At 39.3% G+C, this 26877-nt stretch overlaps 1 protein-coding gene and 2 long non-coding RNA genes across 4 annotated transcripts in view; 2 read left to right on the top strand and 1 right to left on the bottom strand.

The window, feature by feature from the left end:
* Positions 1-5489: 5489 nt before the first annotated feature.
* SLC35F4 (solute carrier family 35 member F4) overlaps positions 5490-26877 on the bottom strand; it is a 286724-nt gene continuing 265336 nt past the window's right edge. For both annotated transcript variants that reach the window (XM_050799728.1, XM_050799729.1), the window contains exons 4-8: positions 22650-22869; positions 13463-13588; positions 11346-11538; positions 8060-8149; positions 5490-5943 (exon numbers count right to left, since the gene is read on the bottom strand). In XM_050799728.1, the coding sequence (XP_050655685.1) occupies positions 5702-5943; positions 8060-8149; positions 11346-11538; positions 13463-13588; positions 22650-22869 (871 nt within the window). In that variant the 3' untranslated portion in view covers positions 5490-5701. The remainder of the gene's footprint in view (positions 5944-8059; positions 8150-11345; positions 11539-13462; positions 13589-22649; positions 22870-26877) is intronic.
* LOC126959945 (uncharacterized) lies at positions 11158-17255 on the top strand. Its single transcript, XR_007727680.1, has 3 exons — positions 11158-11592; positions 13407-13562; positions 16397-17255. It is a non-coding gene; the product is annotated as an uncharacterized LOC126959945 (long non-coding RNA).
* On the top strand, positions 19006-25343 carry LOC126959946 (uncharacterized). The gene is made up of 3 exons (XR_007727681.1): positions 19006-20452; positions 22677-22772; positions 23676-25343. It is a non-coding gene; the product is annotated as an uncharacterized LOC126959946 (long non-coding RNA).

Here is a 26877-nt window from a genome sequence, read left to right as displayed (position 1 = left end):
ATGTGATTAGTACTTTTTAAAAAGAGACTTAAAGGAGCTTATTCACTCCTTCTGTCATGTGAGGCCACATCCAGAAGGGGCCTTCTAAGAGCCAGGAAGCGGGTCCTCAACAGACACCAAATCTCCCAGCTCCTTGATCCTGTATTTTCCAGCCTCCAGTACTGTGAGAAGTAAATGTTTGTCTTTTGAAGCCGCCCAGTCTAAGCTGTTTTGTTATAGCAGCCTAAATGGACTAAGGACGTCCTTCAAGCAAGTGATTCTTAACCTGTTACAGCGGTGCTGTCCCATATATAATTTGAGCCACAAATGCAAGCCACTTATATATTAATTAAAAATTTTCTAGTAGTTACATTAAAAGCTAAAAAGAAACATGTTAAAATGATTTTATAATACATTTTATTTAACCCAACATATCCAAAACATTCTAATTTCAATATGTAATAAATATGGAGCTATTAATATAATAGCTTACTTTTTTCATACTAAGCCATCAAATTTTGGTGTGTTTGACACAGCACATCTTCATTTGTACTAGCCACATTTCAATAGCCACATGTGGCTGGTGGCTTACGTGTAGGATAGTGGGGTTTTAGAGCCTCTGCATTCTCAGACTTTATTCCTCCAGAGTAAAGCGATGAAGTTCACAGTATTTGATAAACTCTGTCAGGGGGTTCTTGGGACAGCCCCTGAAGCCCATTCTTGGAGCTCTGGTAAAGATTTCTTGCTCTTAAGATCCCTCAGGCTCCAGAAGGATATGATGCTTCTGTCTCCAGCAAACAACAATAAAGTAGCCTTTGCTTTTGTGGAACACATGTGGAGCGTCCTGGTCAATGAGAGCATTGAAGCGTGATGCTTCTCCTCCTGCCTCTGGGGTCTCAGTGCTAGCACCCCCACACCGTTACCCCCTACACTCTCCCTGTTCTTACCTCTCCTACAATTGCTACAGATGTGGAGGAAAAAAAAAAAAAAAAAGAATAAAAATAATTAGGATGAATAGAGACTTCTTGTTCTAGCCTGCCAGATTAACTGGCTGGCCTGTGCTAGGTGTTCTTTGTATTTGCGACAGGGGTTTATGGATAAGTAAGAAAGAGGATTTGTACTTAAATATCAGAAATATTCTAATGCTTGGCCGGTTATACCGTTCATGCTTTTATCTCTTACATTGTCCTCCAAATCATTTGTCCTCTGGTGAATCTTGACAAAGCGCCTGCACAAAATTAACAGGCATGCAAAGCCTGGATGAGCAAAATTGATTTGCCTATAATCTGTTTGTGAAGAGATCAGGACGTGGTTGAAGTGATTTTAATTTCAGAGCCCAAGTTGCTAGTCTGTCTTTTTGTCAGGCAATTAGTTCCACTGACTGGGCAAGAATGCCATGATGCAGAGTACCCAGGGGAACCAGGCAGATGGAAAAGGCATATCCTTTTTTCATTCCTTGGAGCATTCCTCGTGCCAGGCTTCTTTTGTCTCTCTCGTTTATTTTGGGTAAAATTCCCTGCTTGGCACCAGGCTCCGTGACTTTGCTGGGGCACAGGGCTGTGAAATAAGTTGACCAAAAAGACAGGCCTAAGGGCCAAATCTGTAGGTGAAAGTTCTAGATGAGGACCTCAAGGGAGGTGAGCAGTGGAGGAAATTCTGACAACAGTTACTGCTTCTGGCCTGTCTGGCTGTGCATTCAGATCTTCACACATGGTATTTCATTTTATTTTTTCAACAATCCCAAATGATACTAATATCCTCATTTTGCTGCTAATGAAAGTGAGGGGCAGAGAGAGGTTAGTCATTTGCCAAAGTTCCATCTCTAAGAAGGGCAGAGTCAAGGTTGAAGCATGGTGCTCTTCGTCCCTGGACTGTGCTGGCCACTCAGGAACCTACAGAAGCCGTCGCTTCCTGGACTTTGGGAAGGGAAAAGGTGTGGATAAAGAGGCAGGATAACAGTAACCTTAACACGGTACTCCCACCCACTAGCGCAGGGTCTTTGTCTTCCTCCCTTAATTATTCTTCATACCTAACTGAATGTGGCTCATCTAAGGCACAACATAGGCACATAAGAGGCACAACCTTATTTACCGGTGACTGACCTACATTATCCTGATTCTCATAATGACCATGAGCAATAACAAGGAAAGGTATTATTATCTTTATTCATGACTACTTTACCTGAATTAAAGGGACTATCTCACATTCCCAAAGCTGATTTAAATAAATTTCTGAGTTGTTTTAATTGTCAGGGTGACAGCTTACCTATAAAGGTTGCAGGCTCTTGGAAGCAGGGATCATTCCTATACACTTTTGTATCCCTCCCCACAGCACAGAGAACATTTCTATGAGCACAGAAAGTTCTATAAGAGAGTGCTACTCTAGAGGCCAGCAAGAGCCAATTGGTAACAGTTTAACACACTACCCTACTTCAAAGCCAGAGGTTTGAAGTTAATAATTTTTGAATGAATAAATGAATGAATACCATAATGAAAGTGTTCTCTTAATATAGACTGAGCTAACTACCGTGATCAGTCATAGGCCGAATTAGTGCTTTCCAGGGTAGCTGACTCCATTTTTCAAAATGAATCATCAAAAAGAACAAAACAACTCTTTTCTTAAAGATGTCAAAGTGCAATTTTAAATGTCATGTTAAGTAATGGCAAGATGCTAGAGTGGGTTAGCAGTGATTACTACTATTTAACAGCCATTTAAAAACAAGGCAAGTGTAATGTTTGCACCAATATGGCATTTAAATAGTCAAAACTACTCTACTTTGATAATGAATTAATTCATAATTACTAATATATTTCATTGACTTTATCTCATTTTTCATAAAGCTTACACTATATCATTGTTATTATTTTAGTTAATATCATGTTATCTATCTATGCCAAGAGACTGGCATTGCCTTTTAAAAAAAATGACAGAGAAATCAAAGGCCTGACACATTAAGGTTTTCATTTACCATGATGCCCAGACAGTGATATTCTGTGATATTCTGAGTTGTCTTTTCTTACCTTGTGATTGTCTCAGCAACACTTCTAGGGACACTCGAATAAAAACAAATAGCAAGGTAGATGCCACAAAGGCTAGGCTTCTTGCACTAGATTTCCCACAGAGTGCAGAATATCTTAACTTGCTAGATGCTCTACCCAGCCTCTTAGGGAAGAAGTTCATCAGTTCAGCATATTGGTGTTTTATGGAAACATGAGAAAGGCTGTGATACATCTAGCTCCTTTCAGTCCTTCCTTTAACCAGTCTCATCTATAAGAATGCCTGTCCTTAACTAAGACTGAGCTAATACAGTTTGGGTCAGGGGCCATATCTCCAGTGTAAAGCCACCCATTCATTCATTTACCATGTGTCTAGAAGTGCTAGGCACTAGGAACACAGTGATGAATGCCACACAGCCCCTGTTCTCAAGCAGCTCACGGTCTACTGGTAACTCAGACCAGTAGATCAGCAACCACCATGGAGGGTGATCAGCACTCAGTGGGGGTAAGCAGAGACTGCCAAAGAAACCACGTTGTACAGCATGGGAGCTAAGAAAAGACTTCCCAGAAAAATAGCAACAAATAATGTCATGAAGCCTAGATAAAGGCTTTCCAGATGGTGGCAGGGGGAGAGAGAGAGAACAAGAAAGAGAATGTGGCTTGATTGAGCCTGTGGAGAGAAGTATAGTGTCATTGAAGGATAGAGATTTCAGGAGGCCACAAAGGGTAGTGTGGTAGAATGAGGCTCTAGAGCTGTGCTGTCCGGTGTAGTAGCCAAGAGCCATATTTGGCTACTTATTTATTTTAGAGATAGGGTCTTGTCCTGTTGCCTGGACAACTTGGCTGGAATTCAGTGCCACAGTCATAGCTCACTGCAGTCTCGAGCTCCTGGGCTCAAGTGATCCTCCTGCCATGGCTTCCCAAAGCACTGGAATTACCGGTGTGAGTCTGACTGTACATTTGGCTCTTTGAGAGAATGAAAATTAAATACAAATAGAAATGTGGTTCCTCAATTGTACTAGCCACATTGAATCTGCTCAGTAGCCACTTGTGGCTACTATATTGGACCACACAGATATGAAATATTTCCATAATCACAGAGAGTTCTACTAGACATTGCTGCTCTAGAGCCTGGCAGGGGCCAATGAGGAACTTTGAATGACATACCAAGGTGTTTGGACCTTATCCTGAGGATAATAAGACCACACTGAAGCATTTTATATAAGGGAGTAGAATGATTAAATCTATGTGTTAGAAAAGTCACTCTATAGGTCACATAAGAAATTACAGAGAGGCAAGTCTAGGAAGTAGAGATATCAGTGAAGAAAGTATTGGATTAAGCAGAGCAAGAGATGATGGGGGCCTTGGATGGGTAGAATAGGAGAGAAGTACATGGACTCAATAAATTTTAAGAAATAGAGTCAAGACATATTAAACAATATGGAACAATATCTAAACAGATGTGCAGGATGAGAAGGCAGAGGTGAGGTTGATCTCCAGCTTAGGCAGCTAGTAAATAATGGTATCATTAACATAGACAGGGAACAGGCAGAGGAAAGGAACAGGTCTGGGGAGGAGTGATGATAAATTCAACTTTGTTTTTGCTATATTTGAGGTATACAAGGAGGCGTCCAAGTGAGCTGCAGAAGACATTTGAAGAGTCAGAGCTAAAGCTCAAAGGACAAATCTAAGCTGGAGATTAAGATTTTGATGTCATCACCATATGGATGACAGTTGAAGCCATGGGAGTAGAGGAGTTCCCCAAGGGAGAGAGTGTGGAATGAGATACTAAGAAGGCCAAGGTCTAAACTTAGAGAACCCGGATGGTGATAAGATCAGCCTAGGAAAAAAAGCCAAGGTAAGCAACCAGAGAGGTAGAAATAGAACCAAAAGAAAGTAGTGGGATTCAAGCAAAGAGAGAGTATTTAGGAAAAAGGAGTGGTCATCGTGTCATATGTGTCAGAGGGCACAATAAGGTAAGGGTTGAAATATGTCAATATGATTTTGCAAGAGAGAGGTTGATCATCGGGGAAAGCACTTCCAGAGAACTGATGAGGGCAGAAGGTGCATTGCAGTGGGCTGAAAAGTGAATGGGAGTTGAAGAAGTGAAAGCAAATATAAACAGCTCTTTCAGGATAGCTCATTCCTGTCCATATCCACTGTGCCATTTTCAAATGTCCACCTCATAGTAAAGATATTTGTGAACTGTCTTATCCTCCAAACCATTCTAAGCTCATCAGAAGTACAAATGGGTATTCTATATTTTTATTCCTCATTGTTTCTACTGTGGGTTTTACATATAGAAAATGCTCTGTTTAAATCTGTAATACATTTCCCCGGCTTTCAAGTATGTATTTTCATGTGTTATTCTCTTAGACAACTTTTTTTGATTGAGTAGGAAGAACTCAGTTTCAGTTGAGAAAAAGATAAGTCCATAATTTAATTGACTCTTATAGTTTCAGGAAATTTTGTGAGTCAGGGGAGGGGAAATTTAAAAAAATCAGAAAACAGAACAAGGACAAATGTGTTTTAATAAAAAAACTATTATGATTATTTACACCAATTCCTTGATAAGCATATAAATGTAAACTTTTATTGTTGGCATTATTTCACATATGATTTATCCAAATTCAGAGTTAATACTGTCATTTGAGTGTACAGGTAGTGAGAAAATTTTGTTATATTCACAGAATATACATACACGTGCATTCAAAATGTGTCCCTCTCTAAGCCAGTGGTATAGACACTGTCCCATTGGCTCTGCCTCTGCCTCGCAGGTGTACGCTGGGATCAGTCACATCATCCATATGCTCCTCACTCTTCTTTTCCTTCAGGCTGTTGATGAACCTCAGGGTGATTTCATCCCATTCTTCAGGCAACAGCATCAGCAGAAACCCAATGCAGATGATGATGGTAGCAGCCAGGCGGACGACATTGAATATCACCTCCTGCTTTAGGAGATCCACAGCTAGGAAAGAAAAATCAAGTCATGCATTGCATATGCCTGTTTCTAAGCTTTGAAAACAAGTCACCAAAGTCTATGTTACTTCTAGAGAATTCCAAGAGTCGTCTTTATTCTTCCAAGTTAGTGTTTCCTTTTTCCACATTGCTAGGTTTGCTTTCCATTGCTTGTCTCTAAATCATGCTTATCTTTCAAGGCTTAGCTCAAATTCCATGTAATCTGACTTACTTACCTCCCCAGTTTTCTCTCAGTACTTTTCCTCTGTACCCCTTTACCCGTCTCCAGTTTCATTGGACCATTGGAGATTTTTCAAATGAGCCAAACTTTTTAGTGTCTAAGACTTCTGCAGGCTGTTCTTTTAAAAATGTAATTGAGGTGAAATTCATGTAATATAAAATTAACCATTTTAAAGTGGACTTAGTGGCACTTAGTATATTCACAATATTATGCAGCCACCACCTCTCTCTGGCCCCCAAATATCTCCATCACTTCAAAATAAAAGCCCATACCGATTAACTCCTTAGCTTCTTACCCCCATTCCCCAGCCCTCAGCAAACAACAATGTACTTTTTTTTCCCCCTATAGGTTTGCCTATTCTAGTTATTTTATATAAATGGAGTCACATCCTCTGTCCTTTTGTGACTGGCTTCTTTCACTTAGCAAAATATTTTTGAGGTCCATCCATATTGCAGCATGTGTCAGCACCTCATTCTTTCTTATGGCTGAATAATATTTCATGGCATCATAATTTGGTTATTCATTCAACTGCTGATGGACATTTAGGCTTCTCTACCATTTTGCTATTGGGAATAGGGCTACTATGAACATTTGTGTATGAGGATTTTTTAAATCTGTTTTCACTTTTCTGGGGTATGCAGTCAGCAGTGGAGTTGTTGGCCACACATGTGCTATTCTTTTTGCACGAGCTACCCTTCACTCCTCATATCTCACTTCATCCAGCTAAACCTCTCCTTAGATCTCTTCCCTTAGGCTTCTCGCAGGAAGCCTTTTGGATGCTCCTCCTACGCGCCCTTGCAGCATTCAGCACATACCTCTATTAAAGCAATGTTGTAATTACTCTATGTTGTAATTACTCAATTTTTTTCTTTTTGTCTCCCTCTCAATGCTACATGGTCCTGAGGGCAGAGACTGTGCCTTATTCAGGACCTGTCACTAGTGTTAGGAAAGTTCCTGGTGTACACTAATTGCTCAGAAATTATTTGTCAGATGAATGAATGAACTTCCTTGACAACTCCACTCAGATATTTCTTTCCTCTGAATGTCTTATAGCCGCTGGAGTCTGTCTCACACAATTTGGCATTTAATAATAAATTATTTTGTAGAGTCCCAAGTTGTTTCATGTAGGTTGGCCTTCTTTTACAAATTCAGTCATAAACATCTTAAGAGAATAATAATGTAATTTTTTTTCGTTTTTGCAGTCCTGATCACATGACAAATGTTCAATAAACATTTGCTGATTGTCATGGAGGACAGAAAAGTGGCTGCTCAAGACTTGAAATTATAAAATTTTAAAGTTAAAAGGACTATACAATCATCCAGATAATCCATTTGTATTTCTTGTTTCACTGGCAGGTTTCTCTAGAAATATTATCCTGGAAAAATAGCTTCTCTTGTCCCTGAGGTGAATAAAATTGTTTTTTCCTTATATCTATCCCAGAGGGCCACCTGCTCTGCCCCAGGAGAGCCTTCTGTGGCTCCCCATGGATTGTCTGAGGAGAAGCCAACCCCATGTACATCCTCTACACTTTCATTAGTGACGGTTACTTGAAAGTCCTATGCTGGGATGCCTTTTGTTTCCATAGGACTTTCTCTAAAAATACCACAAAATTAGGTTGTCAGGGAGATTACATGAAACCCAAATGATACATTTGGTATTTAATTCTAAAAGCACAACCAAGTAAAAACAGTGTTTTTTAGCTGGAAATTTTAAATCTGCTGCATAGTTATTCTGTTGTCTGCCACCTTCACGATATTTAAAAACATCTTCCCAGGCAAGGAACATAATTCACAATTTCTAGAAGGAACAACTCAGGACACAGAACAAACACAAACAAGAGACTTGTAGTGGCCAGGATCTGCACATGTCACATGGTACCTGTACCTGCATTTCCAGGAACACTGAGCACTGTCCCAATGGAGATTAGGATTGGGTATGTCAGCACCACCCCAACATTCACCAGGATGTTGAAGGCTGTGAAATAGAGGAGGAAATACAAGATAAAGGAGAAATAATATGCTGGACTTTTTCTTCTCAAAGTAAATGAATCAATGTCTTTGCTACATGTGCCTTTTAAACTGTCTATACCTTTGATCCTCTAATTTTGGAGATGGAAGATGGATGCATGTGTATTCTACCTGAATTAGTCATTTTTTTCTTTCCTCCTCTGCCACTCTGTTTAGCTGAATCTTGCCAATAGGCTGGCAAAAGGCATATAGAGCAAATACAAAGAGGTAAAATAATTGATTCACAGCACTGCTTATTGGCACTATAAAGGTAGGTTGGGGCCAGCCAGAGGTTAAAAGCAGGTGATTGATTGAAGATGGTGCCTCATCTCTTTATTGCTATGCTATTTTGTGCCACATTCCTGGACATTAAATGGCTCCAGTGTTACTGCCTAAAGGAAGGTCTATCCAATGATAGCCTATGCTGTTTTATCCCCTCTCTCTGGAGGTCAGCATCATGCGGGCAAACAAGGGTGGGTTTAAATGTAATTCACTGAATTCCAGAGACTGTCTCCATATCCTGATTTGTGTACAGATAATCAGAGAGCAGATCCACAGAACCAACTGAAGGTGTAGCTTCATGCTCTTCAATGAATACCTTTTGGAACTCTTTGGTTAAATATAAAATTAGTTACAATAATCATTTATTCACTTTAAAACTTATCAAAAACACATTTTCAAAAAGAAAAAAATTATAAATTACAAAACATTATTCTAATAGAATCCACTCAAATGTTTGTTTCAGGGGATAGAGAGATGAGTGCTATCTCCATGACAATGAGGGAAGCATGTTGCCTATATCTCTGTAGAACCAAAAAAAGTTCTAGAACCATTCCAATTAGGATGATGTATGTTCTTCTATTGTCATCTGTAATTCCCGCTTTAGGCCCACTGGGTCACTTGTGCTTGATAGTTAGAAACAGTGAGTTTGACTTTTACATGACTTGGGCTCCTTTTTATTGTTCATACAATAGTAGTGGCAAGCAAGGCAGAGGGTCTTCCTAGGCTAATAACTGCTCCTCATTCCCGACAAAGCTGCAACATGAATGAATATTCCAGCACTTTGACGCTCTCCTCAGACTTAGGGAGTCCAACATGGCAAATTCTTATAAATCAGGAATTTATGAAATACAGCACAGGCTCTGCTGAACTCCATAGTATGGGGCCTAGCCTGAGTTTAAGTGCAATTCAGACATGCTAGGTGAAGGGAGGAGGCTGACTTGCATTTGGGCTAACGCATTTCTGGAAAGGTAGGTCAACCTGAGAGGATTGAGGCAAAGTAAATGTAAGCAAACAAGAAACCATAACTACAGGAAATGTGGGGTAGTTCAGGGTGCAGACTGATGTGTATCTCTCAGACCTGTGTCAGCCTAGCCTCAGCCAGATCATGTCTGATTTCTATGGAGAAAAGAGGGATGGCAATAAACACTTAGAAATAGGAGCACTGAAGACCTAAGATCCTGGGGTGTGTAACAGCCAGGAGGGAAGCTATCTCCTCAATTGTCACAGCACAACTTTGGCACAGTGAGCTCTGCAGTGCACTGGGGTGGGCCTGGTGGAGCAGCTGCAGTGCTGCTTAGCACTGCAGCCAGTGGAGTGTGGAGCTCATACTGCTTGGTGGCGAATGCCAGTGTTTAGCTAGCACAGGTGGCATCCAGCCTCTGCAGGCTTGCTTAGGAGCATGTATTGGATATGCCAAGGAGTATATGTTGGTGGAGGGCTACTTTGCAGCAAGGTAGAAATCATGTGTGCAATGAGGAGGCTAAAGGTCATTAAAATTTTAATTAGGATTGTTCCCATTTATGTTGTTTTTGGCCAGAAAATAATCTAGGTGCTTTTAATGAGGATGTTTTGGTCTTACGGAAATATCGCTATTGATTTCTACTCAACTTAGCAGAAGTTATGAGAGGTGCTAACCATATAATTTTGGCATCGAAAAGTAGAACTCAAGGGACCAACAATTAATATTTGATCCTTCTCTTGAGTGTTTTCTGTCTAAGACCTCCCCTGAGTCTGAGGGACTGAGCCAGCATAGAAAAAGATGACCCAATCAATACTCTTGCAGGGATGAAAATAAGAACATGTTGCTCCCAGGAATTGCAGTGCTGCTACTATTTCAAATTATGTCACCTCAATAAAGAAGGTCAGTTGAGGGTTGATAGATGTTCTGCAGGCCGAGTATTGTGGGAAAATGAGGAGTGGGCAGAGGGAGTTGACCTCCAAGTGGCGTGTGGAAATGGGAGCGGCATGAAAAGGATTTGATTCTGAGTAAACAAACACCAAGTCATTGGGTTGTTGCTGTTTTTTGACTGCTTGGTGAGAGAAGAGCAACCTTGTTATTTTACAGGCTCCTCTCACATCAAGTGACAACAGCAGCACAGCTTAAAAGTCGGATCCCGGAGCTCAGGTGAGGCAGCCAGCCTCAGAGTTATAGGAAGTTGGCAGTGAAGACATTACAAAGACTCCAGGTGATTTTTTCTTGGCCATTAACTAGGCACTGTCTACCCAGCCAGGATCACCAAGCCCAGTGCATGCTGCTGTCTCTTTACTAGCAATGTCTTCCTATCACAAATCCATCCTCCATTCTCAGCCAGAGTGAGCTGTTTCATATGCAGATATGAGCCTATCACCAACCTGCTTAAAGATTATTAAGTGAACTTTAAATCCAAACACCTCAAAATGGCTTTCCAGGCTCTTCCCAACCTGCTTCCTTCTTAAATAGCATCTCCCTCCCTTCCTCCCTCCCCAACTCAGTGCTCCCACCAGTTTGAACCACTCTGAGTTCTTTGAATGCATCATCTACTCCCTAACCTCTGCTCAACACACCATGGCACACATGGAACATTATAACGCGATACAGTGCATTAGAAAGAACGAATGAGGCTGAAGAAGAAGAATGGATTGAAGGCCAGTGGTATACAGAGAGGCCTGGGCCTCCATTGCACACCTTAACTCATGGGAGGCATACTAGTTAGATAGCTTGAACCTAATCAACCAGCAGCTTGCAAAGAACCTTCTAAACATGACCAATGATGTTGAACAACATACGTTTGGGAACTACAGCACAGAGTTACCCAAGGAAATAATCCTATGATGATAATCTAACTAGCCAAAGAAAGATTGAGTGATATAGGCAATGGAAGGCAAAACCCGAGGCCACTTACCCAGCCACAGCCCTGCCATCCCACAGAGACAGCCCCACGGCAGAGCTGCAAAAGAGGACCAGTGCTCCACCTTGGTGAAATACAAGATGACTGGGGTGAAGGAGATGAAGATCAAATTGAAGAAACCCAAGGTGGAGACAAAGTGTGCGGCTTCCCCAAAGTTGGCACTTCCAAGAAACATTTTAAACAAGACCTGGAATGAGAAAAAAACTCTACAGCCACACAGACACTTAGCTAGAACAGAAAGGTAAGTCTTATGATTCTGTACTGTGAGCTAACTGGCCCAGAGTTTATTCTCCATTTCTTCTTGCCCTGACATCTTCACAGCACTAGATGGGCTGTTGAGATAAGGAATTAAAATACTCTATAGCCTTCATATGAAATTGCAAATGTCATAAAATGAATTTCTTATGATGCTGAAAACTGCTGGGTACTGTACATTGTGTTTAGTGCCACCATCAGTGATGGGTATCAGGCAAATGATAAATAAGAGTCCAGACAAGCCCAGAAAAATCTTCTAGGACTGACTGCCATTAATCCTTACCTTAAAGCACGGGATTTGTTTTATCCTTATTTTGATAGATACTGAAAAGTAAATTGGATGGAGAGACCCTGTCATTATGTTGAGAGAAATAATATTTATGCCTTGGATTTATACGCAATTTTCTTTGTGAGCTTAAAATGACTTCACAAATATGGTGCTTGTTCCCCAGATTAAAAAAGTTTTTATATATTATAAACCTGTGTGCAGAGGAAGATGGCAAGGAGAAGCAAATAGCTAAGATAAAATCACACAACAGGTCAGGGAGAAAGCCAAGTGTAGAGTCCATATTTCTTAGCTTCTTAAGCCCACCACTCCCTATACTAATCCTGTAACAACATAGAGTGAGGCAGATCTCTTCTGCCTGGAATTATATTATGGTGCAGATATGATTTGGTACATGTCAGCAAATATTACCACTCTCAGAATGAATACATTCTGTAACCTGGTCAGGGGAAATCCCTCTGCAAGAGAGCCATTCTGGTCATAGAGCAACCCCAGGTACTGTTCCTAATTTCAACTGAACTAATGATTTTTTTCTGCTGAAAGACTTAATCAAAAGAATTTGAGCACGTGGTAGTCTTTGGTCACATCAGACATCTTGGTGAATCTCACTTGGGGAGCAAGTTAGACACTAATGGCCGTTGAGTGAACATTTGTCAAGCTTGTCACACAGAATCAATGGGCCAAGAAATGTCAATATGGAAATAGACTTCATGTCCTCTGAGCCACAGTGTTGGTTAATAATCAGAAAAGGCTTCCAGGAGGGATGAAAAGGGTATTTGCTGCCTTTCAGAGTGTTTTCTCATTGAAACACCGAGAGGTGAAATTGGAACAGTTCTTTAATACATCCAGAAAGTTGACTTTTAAAAGTAGAGCTTTGGGGAATAACCTTTTAGATCTGCTCTCTTAGTTCTCACTTCTGAAGTCAGGTGCAATGAATCTGAATAGAATTTTCTTTGATGACAGGGAACTCCAGTGGAGAAAAAAATGGTGTGTACATACAGCCGACTTACAGCATCCATCAGAGAAAAAAAAGAGGTTCTTCATTTTGCTAGTAACATGAGCTCCTGTGGCATGGGGTTAATATGTGCCAAACAGCTCTCTAGTGATAGCTTATTTCTAACATCTCTTTTGAATTAAAATAATGACCATAGATAATTAAATTAAAGAAACATAGGGAGAGAAGATGACTTTCTAATGTTCCTGCTATAACTACCTGCTAAATGAGGGATTAGGGCATAGCACATGGGCTTAGAAGTGGGCTAGTCCAGAGTTTAAGTCTTGGTTCTATCACTATTTGGCTGTATGATTTGAGGCAAGTTATTGAATCTTTCAAAGCTTCAGTTTCCTCACCTGGAAAGTGGAAATAAATATGTATGCCTCATAAGGTTGTATTAAAACAGGCAAAATTTTCAGGCAGGTACCCATCACATAACAAGTACTTAATTTACTTACTATCATTTCAACACATCTATTTTCTTTCTAATCAATGTTTTCATCTTACTTTCTTACTTTAGTGCTCAAGTCTAAGTTATGAGTGACAGTTGCTTACAAAAGAAAATGCCAAACATACCTTATATAATGCAGATGTAGAGGCTGAGCCCACTGCAAATGCCACTCCTACGATGGAATCAGCGTGGAAATTATCTGCATACGCCATCATGACAATGCCGGTAATTGCCATTATTGCAGCAACTATCTGTCAAATAGGATGCAAAGAAACAGAAAAGCAATGAAACAAAGAAACAGAAAAGCAGTGATGCCTCTGGATCCTAGATCAGGCAATTCAAGACTTTATAAAACTGCTAAGTAATTCCTTAAACCTAATTACCTTTTGTACATCACTTTTTAAATGTAGGAAGGCTCAGTATTAGAAATAAATCAATATGTTCATGAGATATCCAGGCACAGAATATAAAAGCTGTTCACATTATAATTAATAGTAATTTTATTATTTTTAATATATTTTTACTTTTTTAGGCCTAATAATTTCAATTTTTTAGCTCAAGCTTTCTAGAGATTAACATTTGTACTGCTGAAATAAATTTAATAGAAAGTCACTTCTAAGTGTTTTCATATCTTCTGTATTTCATCTATTCTTTTTCCTCCAATTTAGTATACATTTTAATCAGCTCCTTGGATCAATGTATGTTTCTGAAGCTCTCCATCTAATCAGGACCTGATTAGCGAGACATGATATTGATACAGCTAAGAGGCAAAATTTAGGCCAATGGGAAGAAAGAAAGAAAATAAATTCTCATAGAGATTTATAGAGGAGCAAGCTGAGTCTGCACTGTCGCTTGGAATGTCAAATGGAAGCCAGTACTTCCTTTTGTTCACATGAAAATTCATTTTTCAGAAAAAACACTGAAAGATAATTTCATTTAATTATTCTAGAGCATTAACTGCATAAAGTGAAATATTCATAATTCAACTGAAGTCATCATGGTTTACTGTAAATTGACATGATTCTTGCTATATTCAAAACAGGAGTCTACTCCCTTAGTGAAATGGTTTGTGTCATCTCTTTAATTATCTTGAACCAGTTCTACTGGAAAGCAGTTCAGAGCTACAGCAAACAGTAAAATAACGCTGGAACAGGTGACAATATGTCATTTCCTTGTGAAATGGTTTCACTGACTTTAAAATCCAGATGAAAATTTGTGAGAAATTTAAACCTACATGGTAATTAATTTTGTTAAGCTTCAGTTCTGAGTATTCCCAAGTAAAGAAATTCCCAAGTAAAGATAGCTTTTTCACATATGTGATTTTCGGGGGCCCTTTTGAACACTATTAGTGAATTATTTTTTATAACATGTAGATTTTTAACATGTAATTATCGACTCGCTTGAGACCAGTGCAAAGTATGTTCCCAATGACATAGAATTCAGACGCTGCCAAAGCATGTCTTTTGTTAATGGTCACCAAAAACAAGGGCCCACTTGGTTTCAGAGTAGCTCCATATTAAAGTGTCCTTAATGAAAAACAGCAGGAGTACTTAAGAACAGACGTAGACATGTCAGCAGTGAAAAATCATCTTCATTAAACATTATCAGGAGGCTGCTTGATGGGAGGTGGTTTTCTTGCTGAGTGAATATCATATTCTCTAAAGCTGCCGGGTGTGTGTTCTGGTTAGATTCGTCCTTAAACTATAGGGAATAGAATTTAATACACACACCACAAGGTGTCAAGGAGATTTCCTAAACAAGAAGTAACAGACTCATCAATAAACACAGTGAGGGGGTTACCAAGACCTGGAAATTCTATGAGGGTTATCATTTTCCTTGATTTGGGGATTTGCAATAGTTCTTTGGGGGATCTGATTTCAGGGAAATAAAAAGGCACATTAGATATTGGCATATCCTGACTTGGTTTTGTGTTTAAATAATGTTCACTGGCTAGTGTTCATGAGCACAAATAGATTTCCTTCATAAGACTGAATTAGCAGGAGAATACATTTGAGTTAATATTTGTTTTCTTTTAGCTAAGTGTTGCATTTTCTTGGTCAAATAAACAAGTGGTTACTTCAAGACAAGACTAACAAAACAGTGTAAATCCTAACAAACTTTCACATGATGTGCTATTCTATATTTTAAATTATTAAAAGCATTCTGTAATACATAACACATGGGTTTAGGTAATTACACACTGTAGTATGTAATTCTGGATTTAGAAAATTGTGAAAACCAATTAAAAAACCCCAAAGCAAAAAACAAAATGCTGTCTAGAAAAGGACAGGCAGTTGGCATCATTATCCCCAAGATATGACCACAGGTAGGAACTCTTCCTTTTCTGAGTTAGCCACTAGTAAAAATAGATATGCATAAACTTCCTATTATGTTTCCTCAAGATAGGAATTGAATGTGGGTAAAGATTACATAACTCTGGAGCAATTCAAAATTATAACCATAGTGAGCCTCTTAAAGATCTTCATTACTTGTTATATTCAAGTCCTTGTGAAAATATTAGCCTGGACCACTTAAATTGACATATCAATTACAGCAGTGTCTCTTTCAATTGCCTTCACAGAGAGAAGCATTTTTCACTTTAGGGGGCCAGACAATGCTGTTAAGTTCTGAAAGAATGAAAATCTGAGTATCTGAAATGTTAGAAAAATTCTCCATGATATGAGCAGTAATTCATAAGTTATACAGTAGGTTCTTGGGGCAGGGTGTGGGTGGAGGGTGTAGTGGGAATAGATAAATTATTTGCCACATTTTAATTTAAATTTCATAAATATCTGATAGGTCAAATTCTCTATGGCTATATTTTAAGAAATTTTAAATATATTTCTTATCTATATGGTTGTAAGTGAAGGAAGAGATCTCAGCTAATCTTGAAAATGAGGAAAAGTTGTGGAGTGGTTGTTAAACCACTGGTTTAACTTTAGAGAGTAAATACTCTTCAGATGTCCGGAGAACAAATATCCTAAGCACGTGTCAGTCACACGCATTTTCAGAATCCATCAGTCATCAAAGAGGGATTAATAATCTTTTCTTCTCAACAGAAAAACACAAAATGACTCTTCTTGGCCTCAGCTTTCTGGAAATGTGTCTGCAGGAAGCCAGCGCCTAAAAATGCTCATATGTGTTCATTAACATGATGACAACCACTGAAGTGCTCCTGGGACACATTAACATCCATAAGAGGAATTCTGCTGAAAATACACCATCTAGTGGTGCCACCTGCTCGGCTTCTGAAAAATGTGGGTCTCTTGACAATCTATTCCGGTTCCAGCCTCTTAACCAAGCAGAAGTGTCTAAATAAGATGTAAAACTAGGCCAGGCACAGTGGCTCATGCCTGTAATCCCAGCACTTTGGGAGGCCCAGGTGGGTGGATCACATGAGGTCAGGAGTTTGAGACCAGCCTGGCCAACATGGCGAGACCCCGTCTCTACTAAAAATACAAAAATTAGTCGTGCTTTGTTGGCACATGCCTGTAATACCAGCTACTCAGGAGGTTGAGGCAGGAGAATCGCTTGAATCTCGGAGGTGAGGGTTGCAGTGAGCTGAGATCACATCACTGTACTCCAGCCTGGGCAACAGAATGAGACCCTGTCTCAAAAACAAACAAAAAAGATGGGGGGCGGGGGAAAAAACCCTTACCATTACCATTATCTGAACCTGGCTTAGGTTAGAATGTTAGTAACCATAGTGACCATAAAACTGCCAGCTCCTCCATTTAAAATTTTTAAACCTCTCTGCCCTCACACATTGTGGTGTGCCCACCTGGGGTGAGTCATTGAAGGAAGAGGATTTATTTAGCCCATTATCTCAGCATGCCAGTTGAGTGGCATGGCCTCCTGAGCCACCTATCTTCCTCTGCATGCTGGGGCCCTCAGAGAGCTCTCTGCACCAGTTTTCAGAGCCAATCAGAGGGGATCTGTGTGGTCATTTGAGCCTGTTCCTAAAGCCCAAAGAGGGCTTTACCAGTGGACATTTGGTGATCTCACTGTACTAAATGCCACCTGTGACCCTGCATGGAGGTTGTTTCTTTTATCTTTCAAATAATTAGTTTGTACAGATAAAGCCTAAAGAAATATCTGGCTTTGGCTGTTTTTGTTTTCTTCTATATTTTTTTCTTTTTCTCTTTTGGCTCAGGCCATCAAAAGCCCACAAAGGTTTGGTCCTTCTCTGCATCTCCAAGAGGGTTTATCAACCTTATCCCATTCACTATGGTTCCCATTCACAGATGGTTTTCACAATTCTTATTTGCATAACAGTACCAGCTCCTTCAGGGTCCAAGGCATTGGATGAACCTTTAGTTGCTTCTCTTCCTACAGTGTTCCTTTAAGATTTTAAAGGTCAAAATGAGTAATTATAATCCAAACATGTTTCCTTACTTTGCCTTGAGGCTAGTTCTGTTTCTTGAAGCTAGGTGCGTATGAAGCAGCTGGTTCACAAATCAACCCTTGAATTCCAAAGCCTACAGCAGCCCTAAAAATGCAGATCTCAGACCACACTGCTGGCAGCTGCTGTACTCAAGTTGAAAACTAAAGGTCAGTAGTTGAGTTTGGGACACACGTTAATAGTTTGACCGATGAGAAACAGGCTGATGATTATCTCTCTGGGTAAATTTAGATAGAGTTGATTTTCAAGGAACTATGGCTATACAGAATCCTTAAACTTCTGCATATGTTATATTTAAGGTTCTATGAAAAACTGTCTTTTTTACTCAGATTCTATTAAACTGAACAAGTGCTGAAGTGTGAAAAATAAGAGGTGTGGCAATCTATAGCTGTCCAGATGCTGTGTGTGAGACCGGCAGTGGCAGTATCTTGGATAGCAGCACACCCAAGGGATGCTGGCCCTCTGAACTCCCCCTCTCCCTACACGCGTGGATTTTTATATGAATAAAATCCATTTGAAAATGATCTCAAAGGGAGACCTGGATGTCAAAGATGTAAAGAAATCCCATGAGGAAAGAGTGAAGGATATATGTGGAGGGTAGACACATTGACTGCACCTTGTTGAAGGGGTTACAGATTCCTTGTGGGTGTAAAATCGGACAGCCAGCACAACCCAGCTGTCTCCTCTCTTGGCTGTATTCGTAAGTCATTGTCCTGCCAAGATAGGGATAAGAGGGAGGATGACTCCCACCGTCCATCCTCCACTGCCTCTTCTAGGAAGCATGGGAGTTCTGGGTAGAGAATTCTGCGTTGCACATGAATCAAGAGTAACCAAAGGCAAGATGGAAACAAATTGTCAAGTTTTGTGTCATCCTAATTCTTATCTTAATATCAGCATAAATCAGTAGCAGCTCAGCTCTCATGTACTGTTTTAGAGCATTCTGGGGCCCAATTTGAATTCAAAGAAGTACCTGCTATACAATGAAAGATTCAGTTTAACTGATGTACTTCAGTCAGTTTTTGGTAGATCCTGGAAAGTCTTTGAAATAGCCATAGTTTGGGAAGCTAACTGCATAGGGACCCAAATATGGCTGGAAAATATGTGGCTCCCAACCCAGAGGGACACTAACTCATTTCATAATCAGCTAAGACAGTTGGAATCTGCTGAACCATCCACCAACCACCAATATTCTCCATATCTTCAAGGAAATTGGAAAATGTAAGAAAAATTTGAATGATTAATATAAAAAAATAAGAGAGGGACAAAATCTGAAAGACAGTTTCTACCATTGTAGTCTGGCATCTTCTTTTCATTGGTGTAAAACAGATACCAACAGCAGAGAAGAAAGCTACCAGCCAGTGGCACATTCCCCTTGGAAAGAACCTTTTTTTTTTTCTTTTTTTTTTTTCAGGTGGTTTCTCTGGTTCTTATGAATTTAAGAACTCTAGCTAAACAGAAGGTCTGAGAGACAGGAAAACACCTATTTTCAAAGCTGCAAGAGCTGGATTATCACTTTCTAACATTTTTGCAGTCACAAAATTATCTTTTAAAGAGGTTTACTAATTTTCATGGGATGATCACAGATTAGCTGCAAGCAATTACTAATGAAAGGGCTTTTAAACAAACCATAGATTACCAATAAATTGGCTGAAATGACTTCATACTAAATGTAAAACAGATTACCTTTCTATCTATAATTCAGTGTTCAAAAGAAAATATTAGCAAGTTATTCATAATATGTAATTCATTTTTATGTGAGCATCAGTAATTCTGGCCTACTGGTGGTCCAGATAAACCCACATTTATGATGTTGTAACTTCAAGTGTCTTTTCATGGTGTTCTTTTTACAAAAAAAAAAAAATTAGAAGTAGGGAAGGTCATAGCTTCTGATTTTAAATGTGCTCATTCCTGGGGCTAAGCATATGAGAATTATAATCCAACAAACATCTGTTTCTAAACTACTGATGCTTTAGCATGAACCAGAAATATAAATTTTAATCTGATGACTGAAAGCATCCCTTTAACTGTTTTTTTTTTTTTTTTTTTTTTTTTTTTTTTTTTTTTTTTTTGAGTAGTCCAGTGGGATGACATCTGGAGGAGCTATGCTTTAGATTATTTATAGATGTGGACAGTAAGAGCCACATTTATGTTGTCAGTGCTGTTTGCCCTCCTTTAATTTCTCAAATGACCTAATTATATGTGTTCTCAATATGTCTTGGGAGGAAAATAATTGCTGATACTCTCAAAGGCAAAATGCTGAATACGTTTCTGTGCTTCTCACATTCCATGGCCTGACTGTGGGCATCATTAAAGTTACACTTTACCACTCTTCTGGAACGTGGCATTGAACATGTCCTAATGTCTCACAGTGAGAAGTGAAACACTTCCTCTTACTTAAAAAGAAAAATATCTGATGTTTTACAGGATGCCTGACACTAATGCTTACTATTCTGCTATCTCTGATGTCTTCACTTATGGATATATTCATTAACAAGTACTTATTAACTATTTAACATTTCTTCTACTGAGTGTTATTAATTACAGATGCTGTATTAGTTTCCTAAGTCTGCTGTAACAAATTACCACAAACTTGGTGACTTAAAACAACAGAAATTTATTCTCTCACGGTTCTGGAGACCAGAAGTTCAAAATACAGCTGGGACCAAAGGCATCTCTAGGGAAGGATACAGTCCTTGCTGCTTCCAGGGTTCTGGTGAGTGTCCTGGCATTCCTGGCTGGTGACCACATCACTCCAGTCTCTGTGATCACATCGCTGCAGCCTCCTCTTCTGTGTGTGTCTCTTTTGTGAGTCTCTCATAAGGACACTTGTTATTGGATTTAGGTCCTACTCTGATAATCCAAGATGATGTCCCCTTTTCAAGATCCTTAAGTTAATAATATCTGAAAAGACCCTTTATCCAAATAAGGTCACAGTGACACATTTGGGAGATTAAGATGTGGACAGATCTTTTTTGGAGTCACCACGCAACCCACTGCAGATGGCAAATTTAAACTGGCAATGGTTGGTAGCCTCTAGGCAGATTTTTGATTTTTAAAATCTGCTATTTAAAGATAAGTTACACAGTTGTTTTCTTTTTTTCTAAAATACCTCAAATAAACACTGTACCTTTTTGGATGTAACTCTTGCATCAGTGAGGTCCATGGTTAAATGTGTTCATTCACTCTAATACAGTGGATTTTATTGCTGGTAAATCTAGTGGTGAAAACATGGATTTAATGTTGGTGTTTGCATGCCACTAAAAGAACAGAAGAGCCTCCAAATCTCTCTTCTCCCCTCTTCTGACAAGACTCTCCAGGTTCTTATGGGTGACCCATGGTCCATGGTAGTGAAAGACAGTGAAAAGAAAGATCTCAGAAGTATGAATTCATTTACTATATCCTCAAGTATCAATTGAGCCTCTACTTTGTGTCCTGCAATATTCTAGACATTGGAAAGAGAGACAGCTGACTTCCTAGGGGATGACCTATGTCGATACATAGGGCCCCGTGCTTGGAAGGTCCCCACCCTTGGTTTAATGCTCTGTTGTTATCTTAATAGTTTTTAACAGGGCCCCTGCATTTTCATTTCGCACTGGGCCCCATGGATTATGTAGCACATCTTGAAAAGAACAGTGGACAATATAGGAAAGCTTCCAGCTCTCAAGGGCTTGTCAGGGTATCTGATGGTAGACAGCCAGCACCAGTGCCCCAGGCATAAATATGTGATGCTGAGCCCTTTGGGGTCAAATCTAAGGTAAGACAGTAAATAATGTAGTATCACATTTGGATATATTGTAATGGTACCATGGACTGACTCACAGTTTCTGATTTTGTCTTCTATCAAAGCTTTCTACTTATTATTAATATCAAGCTTCATTTCTAAATTTCAGAGCAGCATCTCCCAAGATACAATCAGAATTGTCGAACTTTTTTAAAATTTTTTTTAAGAAAAGCTTTCAGGGTTAATGACCATCATAAACCCTCTCTCGAATATAGACATTAGTTTCAGCATTTGGGAGGGGGAAAGGACCTTGGAATCATTGCCAATAAGAGCAATGTTTTGATAACAAAATGTTTCAAATTATATCTTGGACATCTCAGAGAAGATAAGTTGTGTAATACTGATGTTCATTTGTACCTCCTTCTAAAGAAGTGTTGTCTCAATATTTTCATCATAGTGGCATGCCGGACTATAGGAATGAGATTTGGCTCCTTAAGTCTTCAAGGCTTCCAAGCAATCTATTTTTAACATAGAACAAGCATATAAATATATGTTTTTAATCCATATTACTCCTGAAAGGAATAAACTCAGAACTGAAGTTGTTGGTGGAAGTTTAATGCAGTTCAACTAAGGATTTGTATCCAAAAGAAGTTGTTGCTTGTACTTCCATTGCTGCATTAGTCACACTAGATATATAGTCACTTTTAACAGCATTGTGCCATTACCAGTGACTTTAATTATTGCTTGGTAATCTTATCTACTTACACCGATATTAATTAAATCCATCTGGTGGGGGGAATAGGGGTCATCTCAACATACGTTGATTGAAAACTGCAAACCGTAATCTTTATAGTGGCTAATTTTCTCAGACCCTTCATTCCTGAGGACAGAAGGAGTTGATCACACCATTAATTCTAAAAATTGATTCTAAAATAGGAACTTGTTTTCTCTGCCTGTTTTAGTGCCTCCTGTTGGAATCAGCTCACTAACCAGTAGAAACAAACTGTTTATCCTTCCATGATGTTGTAACTGCCTGGGCTTTCTAATGCGTCTTCAGATTTCAGTTTGTACTCAGAACAAGTGAGAAAAGTTTTACAGAAACTCCACGAAACAAAGCAGACAGGCTCTCCTGAAGCCAGGGATTTATGCTAAAGGCAGGCATCACACATTGAATCAAGTATGCCATTACCCTCACTCCCATGAACCTGTCTTTCAGCACAATCCATGACAGCAAGAAGACAAAGGCTTTGTTACAACAGAACAGAGCGGAGACATCAGTGGCCGTCAGCTTCTTTAAAGCCAGTAAATAAAGGTAATTAGTCAAAGTCCATAGAATAGAAAAGGGAGCAGTTCTTTTAAGAAAGAGCTTCAACGTCAGACCATCTTCACCAAAAATCCGACTGCATTCCCTAGGAAAGAAAACAGTAATTAATATCCAGGTACTGATGGTGACACCTCTTGTCTTATCTGACTCATCGCAGCCATTTTCAGGGAAGAGCACAAACACTCAATACCCATCCTTCATCTGTGAAGTACACCAAACCCAGTTCTGAAATCTGCAGGCTTCAGGGACTGTATGAGGTTCCTTGGAAAACAGCCCACATGTGCCCAAGCACAGAGCTAGGCCCTCTTCTCCGAGATATTCTCTGGAGGTGGCCTGAAAAAGCCATTCTGTCGTTTTTGAGCATTCTCAGAAGAGCCTGGAGAAATACAGAAATGGATAGTTGCTGAAATCACTAGCTACCAGAAGAGGGAGAAGATTCTTTCCCAGTGGGCAAACGAGAGAGGGTCAAGGCCGCTACTGCTCTGTGAACAGGCTACAGACAACTCCTAGAACCTGGAGGGAAAGGGACTGTCATACGTCTGTGCGGCACACATGTCTTTGGGTTTTATTTCTAAGACACTACGCCTCTTTCTAATATATCTGCTCAATTGACTAATTTTTTTCTTGCTAGCATTTTTAAGGCAGAAAAATGAAGAAAGGCTCTGTGATAACTCCCACATGATAAAAACTAAATAGAAAACTCAGGTTGTACTTAGATACAAACATTTGGCCCTTTTGTGGAGAAATTGTCTGAATTCAGTGTCAGAAAATGGTCACTTCAATTGTTAAATCTTCTATTTGATTTTCAATTAAGTTGGCTACATTTAGCCCCAGGGACCATTTTTTTCCTTTAAGTCCTAGGCCTAAACATGATTTTATTTTTTTTCCTAGGTCTGGCTCTGTTACCCAGGCTGGAATGCAGTGGCATGATCTTGGTTCACTGCAACCTCCGCCTCCCAGACTCAAGCCATCCTCACACCTCCGCCTCCTGAGTAGCTGGGACTACAGGCACGCACCACCATGCCAGGCTAGTTTTTGAAAATTTTTTGTAGAGACAGGACTTCACGCTGTTGCCCAGGCTGGTCTCAAACCCGTAAGCTCAGGTGATCTGCTTGCCTTGGCCTCCCAAAGTGCCGGGATTACAGTCAAAAGCCACCGCACCTGGCTCTGAGGGGCCATTTTAATTAAAATGTTCAAGCTAGTCATACAAACAGGTAGTAATGGAAGTGACACAATGACTGCGCCTATATGACGATGGACTGAAAACAGACTTACTACTGGGAGAATTTTACTTAATTTTTTTCCACTCAATTGTTCACGAACATTCAAGCATTTATGGGGCAACTGTCAGGCATTGTATTTTCATGAGTAGTGTAAGTAATCTTGTTCAAAGCAACACATTATTAATATATGCATATGTTTATAATGAAATCTACTTACAGGACTCTAGTACTGGTACTAGTTTCTTTTCCAGTTTTAAGTGAAATTAGTGTGCCTCAAAGTATTGCAAATCAAAGTAAATTCTAGCCAATGTTTGCTTCACATGAACGTTCACATGAATGATGTAATCCCAAAAAAGGACCATGTAGAGAGGAGGAGTGATAAAGAATTTAGGCACAGGGAGTACAGCCTTAAAGATTAAGTTTCAGAGTAAATGTGACTTTCAACTGGATGAGAATGTTGGGAGTTGCAGGTCAGCAGTTGCAGGAAGGTTAAAGACATGTGTTGCACACACAGAAACTTGTATTGAAATTTGTTTACAAAAAAGGAAGAATTTTTGTAAAATGAAAGTAAGATTTCCCAAAGACAAATTTTAACTTTAAAAAGACAGAACTTCAAAGAAGAGATTAAATAGCCTAAAGCCTTCTGTAAAGTAAACAGAAATTACACACGCTCACATACACACGAAAGTGAACAGTGTCTCTAGAGCCCCACAGCCAATGGGATAGTCTGAATTAGCACCATACATAGAACCAGAGGAAGTTTTCATAGAGCATCCTGGGCACAAAGTTCATATTCTATACTTATAAGGTGATCTGCTCCATGAGGAAGCTGCCGTGTAGAGCTGGAGTTGAGAGTCGTGGGTTTATCCTACCATTTAGAACCACTGACTGACTTTTAAAATATGAACACATTTATTAAGAACCACCACAACAAAACCCATTCCTGATTAAAGGATTTCTTTTTCTTATCACTGGGTCTAGCCAGCGATTGTTCTTCAACCAAGAGCCCACCATCATGCTGGGAGGAGTGCTCCTAAGCAAAGATTTTGGACACAGGGAAGACCAACAGATGTGTACTCCAGACAGGCAAAGCCTGACCAGCAAAGCAGCTGGGAAGACGCTGCTGCCAGGCGGAGACTGCTCTCACCTGGTTCATCTTGTCTCCCAGGTGTTCGTTTCCTCATTGTTCCCCTTTCCTTCCCCTTCTCTCATTGCCAACCTTCTCCCCTTTGTCACTGTTGTTGTAGACATTAAAAACGCTCTCCATCCAAATGCCAGGTCACTTGTGTAAAATCTCATACTATTTAAGCATTAAACTCTAAGAAACATGAAAACTAAAAAAAAATATGGATTTTTATGGAGAAGCAAATAAACAGTGGGTTTCTCTTTGGGATGATGAGATCAGACTTTCTGGGCAAGTGGCATTGACAGGTGGTATAGCTTGAAATGAAGCATAGAAGTTAGAGGACACTAATAATTTAGTTATGCTTATTATTAAAACAGCAGCCACTAGTTATGGAACCCTTTCTATATGTTAAATTGCATCTTAAGCACATTTTATAGGTGCCTGACATAGGCAAATATCTTTGCTCTAGTTTAATGCTTTCTAAAGAATTTTTCCCCTAAGAAAACATCCTTGTTAATAATATGCTATACAATTTTTTCTTCCTAAATTTCAAATTCACCTGAGGCAACTGAATTCTTCTCTAGTATATAAATGATTATCAAAAACTACTTCTAAATAGTCCTCACCATCTAGATTTGATACTTTATTGAAAATTATTTTGATGTTACTGACAAGAAAAAGAAAACTGGAAATGCTTTCATACCATTCTAGAGAAAATAGAGGTTCTGCTGTTATGGGACAAATCCTATTTCCAGTCTTATACACTAACTGTTTTCCCCTTGTTCAGTCATGAGAGCTTCGGGAATGACTTCTTGGCAGATGGTATTAATGAGTCTACAGGGAAAAAAAGATCAAGGATCTAAGAATTGTCTGACAATTGTACCTCTCATATGGAGGAGGCCACTGGAGAATATTCCCTTCAAAGATAGTGTTTTCTGCTTGACAATAAAAGCCCGTTGATTCTATTTCAGAAATGGTCAACTTCACTCTACATGCACTATAGGTAGAGTGCTAAATCAGATTTTACTAAGTTCAGAGTTAGTCTGACATGAGAGATGTGAAAAAGATAGTTCATTCCCAAACAACATTTCTGCTAGCAGCAGTCTCTTGTTTTAAATCAGTTATCTTAAATCAAACTGACTTAGCTTGCTTTGAGGTATTCTTGAGGTACTTCTTTTTATACAAAACTTTTGTTGTTTTAAATCAATGTGTTTTTCTAAACCATGGAAGCATTCAAGTAGAACGCACATACTGTATAGGTGCACATAGGTATCTTCAAACAGGGACAATTGTAGTCTGATAATCACATTCCCCCATAATCAAATATTGTTAAAAAAATTTTACAATGCAAGATCATGTCTACTTTGATGAGAATCAAATACAAAATATCTTTAGTAATCTCAAAGAGTTATAGGGCTCTCCCAAGCCAGTAAGCATTTATTCTTTTTGAATTGTTTTTTACTTCTTTCACTATAGCTGAGTTTTCATGGACACATATAGAAAATCAACTCATGGTGAGAATTAATATTCCCAAGCACTTGCAAAGTGGTGATAGGAAACGGAAGTTGAGGCAAGACACATTGGCTTATGCCTGTAATCCCAGCACTTTGGAAGACCAAAAACCACATGATTATCTCAATAGATGCAGAAAAGGCCTTTGACAAAATTCAACAGCCCTTCATGCTAAAAGCTCTCAATAAACTAGGTATCAATGGAACATACCTCAAAATAATAAGACCTGTTT

The sequence above is a fragment of the Macaca thibetana genome, chromosome 7 (assembly GCF_024542745.1).
Source record: "Macaca thibetana thibetana isolate TM-01 chromosome 7, ASM2454274v1, whole genome shotgun sequence".
NCBI lineage: Eukaryota > Metazoa > Chordata > Mammalia > Primates > Cercopithecidae > Macaca > Macaca thibetana.
This window is presented reverse-complemented; position numbering and strand designations above follow the sequence as displayed.